Here is a 6,939-nt window from a genome sequence, read left to right as displayed (position 1 = left end):
TGAGGAGGAGGAGGAGGAGGATGATGAAGGCGACGAGTTCGGGACGCTGTCTGATAAATTTTCTTCTAGAAAATATTACCACAAAACCACATCACGCTTTCAGAATTTAAAGCTTCAAGAAGGAGAGGAAGAACCGGAAAGAAAACCTCGACGCGGTCCTAAGAACAGCCCGTACTGGTACTTCTTAAAATGCAAGGCCCTCATCAAAGAGGACAAGGTTTGTTCCCAGCTCCTCGCTTAAACAGCATCGATGGTAGATGCAACTCTGTCCCATCGGTATCGTCCATCGCTTAGTATCTTTACAGAAAGAAGTAAAGTAAGAATTTGTGAGGAATCCCATGCTCTGTAGGACTTTTACCGCAACCTGCCTGCGGCTGCGAGTATTAATATCCATTGTAATCGATTCTGTTGGTGCCTCATCGTGGATTTTCCTCTTCCCCGTAGCTGGCGGAGGCCCTGGAGCTGTTTGAGGTGCAGATGCTGAAGGAAGAGCGCGTGCAGCCGGAAGAAAGCAATTACACTGTTCTAATTGGCGGCTGTGGCAGGGTTGGCTACGTGAAAAAGGCGTTCAGGCTCTACAATGATGTAGGTTTACATTCTCTCTCAAACCTTCATCAGGTTTTCTAAGCTAAAACTGTTTCAAGTATTTGGTCACGTTACTTTGTCTCCAAAATGCCTTTGAGTTAGCGTTTGCACCTTCTTAGCCTGAAACTCTTAAAAACAAGCTATGAAATTCTAGAAGTCTTTTCCTAAAAAGCCAGTTCCAACTCTTCTTCTCTTCCCTCAGATGAAAAAACGAGGCTTAACTCCCACCAAGGCCACTTACACAGCCCTGTTCAATGCCTGTGCCGAATCGCCGTGGAAGGACTCGGGCCTGCAGAGCGCTCTCAAATTACGGCAGCAGCTAAAGAGCAAAAATGAAGAGCTGAACCTGATCACCTACCACGCGCTGCTGAAGGTCTGTGCCCTGTGCTCAGATCTCAGGATGTGCTTTGACGTACTGAAGGTAAAGACGTGGCTTTTCTCGTATTGAGCGTAGTCTGCTCTGGTTAAAGCTCCCGGAAGTTGCCGTATTGCACAGACTTTTTTTTATTTCATTTCCAGCAGAGGGGATTAGAGATCACGTGTTTATGTTTCATTGATCCTTGGTCTCATACGATGAAATCGTCTTGGTACATACCAGACATTTAAGTTTAAGTACATAAAAAGAGGCAGCTACAGCCTGAAACAGAGGTTGGCTTTAAAACTCTGGTCAGTTGTGTTTTGTGGGGTTCACGGCGACTGTCTTGTCTCCATCCCTCGTTTTGAAGACCCCAGTTTAAAAGGAACTGCTATCTAGTTCCTTTTAAAGCTCTTACAGCAGCCCTTCTCAGAAGGGCCAGTCTGGGAGTAGCTAAAAGGATTGCTGTTCCTGCCCTCCGGTTCCCCGTAGCTCCCATCGGGGAGAAGCTAGGGTCTGTGCAGGCGTTTCAGGGCTCTTTCTCTCTTGGAGCGATCGTTCTGCTGGCAGCACTGGGAGTTCACCCTGTGCTTTGTTGCCGCTGTATGCCCAGAAGAAGACAGCTGTATTTGAGCTTCGCAGCCAGCTGGGACAGACTGTTCGGGTAAGTGGGAAGTTTAACGCTCTCTCTGCTCTTTCAGGAAATGGTACACAAGGGCCATGTCCTCACAGCCGAGACCTTCAGCTTCCTTCTCATGAGCTGCATAAAGGACAGCGAAAATGGCTTCCGATACGCCTTACAGGTTTGTCTTCATATACTACGTGGGGAGGAAAAAGTGCTTCTGTATTGTAACTCGTCACTTGAATGCACGGAAGGCAGCAGGTTGCTCAGAGCTGATGAAACAGGAGGAGTTCAGCTCCTCCTAGGAGAAGTTCTGTAAACTTAGACCTCCATCAGGAGGTCTCGTACACGGGTAAACCACCCTGGATGATCTCGCAGCTCGGGGTGGCTGTTCACGGTCCAGTGGCATCTCACCTCGTCGTGCTGTAAGCTCTCTCCTTTTCTGCAAGTAGATACCGTAACAGTGGGCACGGCAGATACGCTTACAATCTGCTAGAAATGTTCCTGTTATTTAATATCACGCACATCTGGTGTTCATCTTCCCCTTTTCAGGTTTGGAAAGAAATGACTAAACTTGGAATAAAGGCCGATAGCCACACTTACAATTTGATGCTGCGTGCTGCGAGAGACTGTGGAATAGGCGATCCGGTCGTGGCTTCTGAAGTCCTGCTCAGACCCACCCATGACAACTCATCTCAGCTAAGGCTTGCACCCGGCAGGCAGAAGGAGAAGGTGAAAAACCAGAAGAAGAAGGGATCAGAGAGTGCAGCTGCTGTCCAGCTGGATGTGGAAGCTATGGAAAAGCAATTATTTTGGGAGAGTTCGGTACGGCCTGAAGAACCCATCCGGCAACAAAATAAAGATGTGAATTGCGCTGAAACAGAACCAGCTGCTCTCGACAGCCCCAGCGTAGCTCACGGCAGGACTGGAGCGTTGACGAGGAGAGGCCAGAACAAGACGGAGCAGGAACAAGCACGCCTAAGCCAGAAGCTGCGTTTCTGCAACCTGCCCAACTTGCTGGATTCCAGGATGGCTGACGCAGCCGTGGTTTCCCTGGGGACAGCGGCGACACCGTCCGACAGACTGGCTTTGATGGGGGACGCGGAGGGCTTCTTGAACAAAATGAAAGACGACAATGCAGAACCCAACATTAAAACATTTACGTTACTGGCTGAGCTGGTGGGACCCCAAAGCCCCTCGGAGTCCTCTTTGCTGGCACTCCTAGATGAGCATAAAGTGAAAGTAGATGTGACCTTCTTTAACACTTTAATAAGGAAGAAAAGTAAACAGGGAGACCTAGAAGGAGCAAAGGTGAGGAAAAACTCAGACCCAGCCCTGTCACCACCTCCTCGTCTCAGGCCTGCAGTGTTACCCGTGTTTCGCTGTGAGACCCGTTTCTTTATCCGCGATAGAAACTGGGAATCTCGCACCGTTTTCCACAAACCAGTGCTCAGGTTAATTTCTAAGTAGTTACGGATTCTGTTCTAGCACCTTCAGCTCTCTGTCGGGAAAGCAACAGTGAGACTTTTTCGAAACTGATGTCAACACTTGTATCTTGCAGAGCGTGCTGCCAGCTCTGGTGAAGAGGGGACTATCGCCTAACCTCCAGACATTTTGTAACTTGGCAATTGCTTGCCACCGAGAGAAGGACGGACTGCAGTTGCTCTCAGATTTGAAGGTAATAAACTCTGCTGCTTGGGGTTCGAGCTGCGGGAAGAGGTAAACTGAAGCGTCGGTGCTTCTAAAAAGACCTGCTGAGGTTTTTGTGGCGAGCGGTTGTGTTCTCACTCCAAAAATATGCAACTCTAGAGTAGGTGCCAGCTCAGGTGGTCTGTCCTGCACCTGCGTTGGGATAGGAGAGGGCTCACGGGAGGGGGTGTGCTGGCACTGCAGAAGCTGCTACCCGGCTTCCAGGGCGAGAGCCTTGCTCCTTGTGTAAGAAGTGCCTGTACGCCTCTTCCTTCTACAGGCCCTGCGCTAGTCAGCAGATAAATGAGTTTACCTGTAGCGTTTGTTGTTTCCAGAGGTCTGGAGTAACTCCCAACAAATACATCTACAGCACCCTCATCGCTGCCGCTGTGAGGCAGCTGAATTACAGTTACCTCACAGAGATCCTGCGAGACATGAGGAATAACCAAGTGCCTCCCAATGAAGTTATCATACGCCAGCTGGAGTTTGCGGCACAGTACCCTCCGAAATTCGACAGGGTAAGTAGCCACGACTGGTCAGAGTGTGAAGGCATCACGAAGGACGCCAGCAAGGAGGGGAAACGTAGGTGTCTGCCTAAGCCTTTCTCCTTTGGCTTCCTCTGATCGGGCTGACAGTTACTTGATAGCCGTTTCTTTAGCAGCAGCTTGTAGCTATTGCATGCTGGTATTGAAGTGAGCTCTCTTCTAATAGAAACTTGTTTTGTTGGATTTGTGTTTGCAGTATAAGTCGAAGAACCCATACCTGGAGAAAATCGACGGTTTCCGCGGCTACTATTATCGGTGGTTAAAAGTAATGGCAGGAGAGGAGACCCCCCATCCCTGGGAAAAATACAGAACAGCGAAACGTGCGGTAGATGACCACAAGGAAGAGGCTGTGCAGGAGCAGCCAGGGCAGAAGTAGCAGTGAGCAGGATGCCGAAGCCCTGTGTCTTCCTTGTGCTGGAAGAACTTGGAACTTGCTCCCTTAAACTGCTTTGTATTTCCGTGAATCCAAGTTCTTGTGATAACTAAATAATAAAATACTTGTCCTTTGTTTTAAGGAGAAGCAACTACATTTTCAGGGGATTTCCTTAAACTGCGGAGGATTAGATAGGCCGTAGTTTAAACAAACCCTGTGCTAAACAAGGGAGAAGCAAAATCAGATTCAACAGCGGTTTAGCTCGGTGCTAGTTTTGTCTCCTTCCTGCGTTCTGTGCGTATCTGGGCACTTAACGCGTGACCTGTCAGTCTCTATTCAGGAACGCTGGCATTCCTGAATGGATCTACGCACTAATTCCAGGTTACAGACCTTAGCAGAGAGTTCCAGTGAGATTTAGCTTCCTTCTACACAAGATCAGGGGAGAGCTTAAATCGCGACTGGAGTTTTGAGAACTGTATTGTTCCGTTCCACACAGCCTTTTAAATTCAGTTAGTCGAGGAAGAGGGATAAGAGCTGGTTAAAAACAACCCACGTTTAGATCACCTCGCAGTAAACAGAGCAACCTTAAAACACAAACCAACCAAGACACATCCAAGAGGAGAAGAGCGGCGTAGAAATGTTTCGCCAGGAGATCGCACCGCTCTCTCAAGAAGGCAGACTTTATTTTAAAATAAATGGCTACACAAAAACCTACTCCAAACCAAGCACCATTGTATATATGATCCAGATGAAAACGCTGCTGTTTTAATTGCTATACAGAAATACCCACTCACACAGAAGGCGGCTGTAACTGCACTAACAGTCCATCGTGTAGGATGATATCCCTCAGAGTTCAAGAAGTAGTCTTGCGGCTAAAGGCTTCACCCAGAACAGCCTCTGCATCCGCAGTGAGTGCATTCAATGATTCTCCCCTGGAAAAGAAACACGAGGAGGGTATTTCAGCCAAGCTACGGTGAGCGGACAGACCAGCAGGCTCGGGCCTCAAGGCAGAGAAGGGGTCTGCCTGGGAGGGGTTTCTACCGTCTAGTTTTCTGTTGTTTCCCATACTTTTAACGACTTTGAACGACTGCACGCCAAAGCTGGCAGTAACTTTAGAACCAACTAGATACCAACTCTACCAGCAAAGATAAAAAATGTTAGAGCTAGAGGAAATTACCCGGAAGAACAGCACTACCTCCTCTGCTGCCCCTGACCTGGGAGGAGTTAGACCGGGTACTGCAAGGGTCCAGACAAGTAGAGGAACAAGCTGAAAACCCTTACCACTTCCAGCTTGCTTTTGGGGACCCTGCAGATGCAGTTGGTTCCGAAGTTGGTGTCCCGCGTCTGGATGCACCGCAGGCAGCAGAGGTTCTCGTAACCCTGTTTCTTCCACTTTGCAATCAGGTTTTTGTCAGCGTATCCTTCCTTGATGCAGTATTCATAGAGCTCTGTGGAGGAGCAGACACCATCACAAGTAGCTCCCGGGAAGCGCGAGAAGGCCCGCTATCGGGAATTACTCTAGCTGTACTGACTAGCAGTTAAAGCCAGGCAGCCACCAGCCTTCCCTCCACCCTCCCTCCCCAGAAACCCCGTCCTTCCCACCAACGCCCCAATTCGGGCGCATCCGCAGGCGGACATCTTACTCCGTTCTGCTTTCCCCTGCCCAGGGCAAAGCATTTGCGTTCCTCACCTCTGCTGATAGCTTTTCTTTTATAGAAGAGATCAAAGATGTAACGTGTTTTCTGGTGATGAATTCTGAAGATAGGCCAAAGGGATTCCACTTTCCTCTTCCCTTCGTGAGGCTCGGTCTCCGCTGGGAGGGAACACAAACACCGGGTTTCAGCTGACTGTTTCAGGCGGCCAACTTATTTCCTTGGTCACTTTGCAATAAACTGTTCCGAGAACGTTCCTAACTAATACATTTACAGAGATAAGACCGAGCTTAACGGGAGAAGATTCAAACGAAAGGGACCTGACCTGGAACAGCTCCTTTAGGAAATGAAAATAGAAAGACAGTGGGGATGACGCGTCCCGCGCTGGCGTGGCAGGTGACTTCATGGCTGCCCTGGCTCGTCAGACCAGAGCAACAGCACGGACAAGAACTGCCAGCCCCCCCCCACGCAGAAGAGCGCAACAGCACGGACAAGACCTGCCAGCCCCCCCCCACGCAGAAGAGCGAGCTTCAGCCGGGGCTTGGCCGTGGAGCGCCCCAAACTGTACACCAACCCTCTGCGCTCTGTAACCCGGGTACACCCAAAGAGCGACCAGAACCGGCCCAGTCTCAGTCTGCAGCATCACTGCGAGGTAGAGACATAAAAAAAGGTCAACCTGTATTCGCGGGGGGAGCTGCGCTTCCCGAAGCAGTTAAGGATTACCTTGTCTCAGGGACACATCCCCGAGAACCCCCGGCTCTGCCGCTCACCTTCTCTCATCTTCTGATCCAGCTCATCCAGCGTTGGCTCAATCAGCTCCCAGCCATCCGGGGGGGGCTTCCTGCTCCTCTTCACTTTGGGCATTGCCTCGGAAACGAGGGAGGCGAAAGGCGAGGGAACGAGGGTTTGCCTGCGCTCAAACGTGCGGGTGCTTCAAAGTCCTGAGAACCACTGGAAAAAACGAAGGGAAAACAGCTGTCAGAGACATTTCTCCCAAGACTTCCGTCCCCCTTTGCCATTTTCCGCTTCGGTGATAAAAACGAGCTCGAGGGGGCTCGTGAAAGGGGTAAAATCTCGCCCAACGCGGCCCCTGGGGCGAGCGCTGCACCCGCCTCACC

The 6,939-nt window shown here is 50.1% G+C and overlaps 2 protein-coding genes across 2 annotated transcripts in view; one reads left to right on the top strand and one right to left on the bottom strand.

Moving 5' to 3' along the window:
* Nucleotides 1–4,325, top strand: part of LOC103904892 (pentatricopeptide repeat-containing protein 1, mitochondrial) — a gene marked incomplete at its 5' end in the record, with an annotated part of 14,806 nt that extends 10,481 nt beyond the window's left edge. Inside the window, 8 exons of the mRNA XM_009286423.2 lie at nucleotides 5–217; nucleotides 445–585; nucleotides 788–1,006; nucleotides 1,642–1,743; nucleotides 2,115–2,873; nucleotides 3,124–3,240; nucleotides 3,587–3,769; nucleotides 3,993–4,325. Of these exons, the coding sequence (XP_009284698.2) occupies nucleotides 5–217; nucleotides 445–585; nucleotides 788–1,006; nucleotides 1,642–1,743; nucleotides 2,115–2,873; nucleotides 3,124–3,240; nucleotides 3,587–3,769; nucleotides 3,993–4,172 (1,914 nt within the window). The remainder of the gene's footprint in view (nucleotides 1–4; nucleotides 218–444; nucleotides 586–787; nucleotides 1,007–1,641; nucleotides 1,744–2,114; nucleotides 2,874–3,123; nucleotides 3,241–3,586; nucleotides 3,770–3,992) is intronic.
* A 459-nt stretch (nucleotides 4,326–4,784) lies between these two features.
* On the bottom strand, nucleotides 4,785–6,767 carry BUD31 (BUD31 homolog). Its single transcript, XM_009286422.1, has 4 exons — nucleotides 6,592–6,767; nucleotides 5,860–5,982; nucleotides 5,451–5,617; nucleotides 4,785–5,101 (listed from the first exon to the last, which is right to left on the bottom strand). The coding sequence occupies exons 1-4, from the start codon at nucleotides 6,683–6,685 to the stop codon at nucleotides 5,051–5,053; spliced, it is 435 nt and encodes a 144-aa protein (XP_009284697.1). The 5' UTR covers nucleotides 6,686–6,767; the 3' UTR covers nucleotides 4,785–5,050.
* Between the last annotated feature and the right edge of the window lie 172 nt (nucleotides 6,768–6,939).

This window comes from Aptenodytes forsteri, unplaced genomic scaffold (genome assembly GCF_000699145.1).
Source record: "Aptenodytes forsteri isolate BGI_AS27 unplaced genomic scaffold, ASM69914v1 Scaffold55, whole genome shotgun sequence".
NCBI classification, from domain to species: Eukaryota; Metazoa; Chordata; class Aves; order Sphenisciformes; family Spheniscidae; genus Aptenodytes; species Aptenodytes forsteri.
The sequence above is the reverse complement of the archived record's forward strand: the minus strand, read 5'-3'. Positions and strand labels throughout refer to the sequence as shown.

Excerpts from the sequence above, each read along its gene's own strand:
- BUD31 (XM_009286422.1), bottom strand. The coding sequence starts at position 6,685 with ATGCCCAAAGTGAAGAGGAGCAGGAAGCCCCCCCCGGATGGCTGGGAG. Across the intron at positions 5,983-6,591 it reads GGATCAGAAGATGAGAGAAG|CGGAGACCGAGCCTCACGAA; the intron begins GTGAGCGGCAGA and ends GTTCCCTCCCAG. Across the intron at positions 5,618-5,859 it reads AAGAAAAGCTATCAGCAGAG|AGCTCTATGAATACTGCATC; the intron begins GTGAGGAACGCA and ends GCTCCTCCACAG.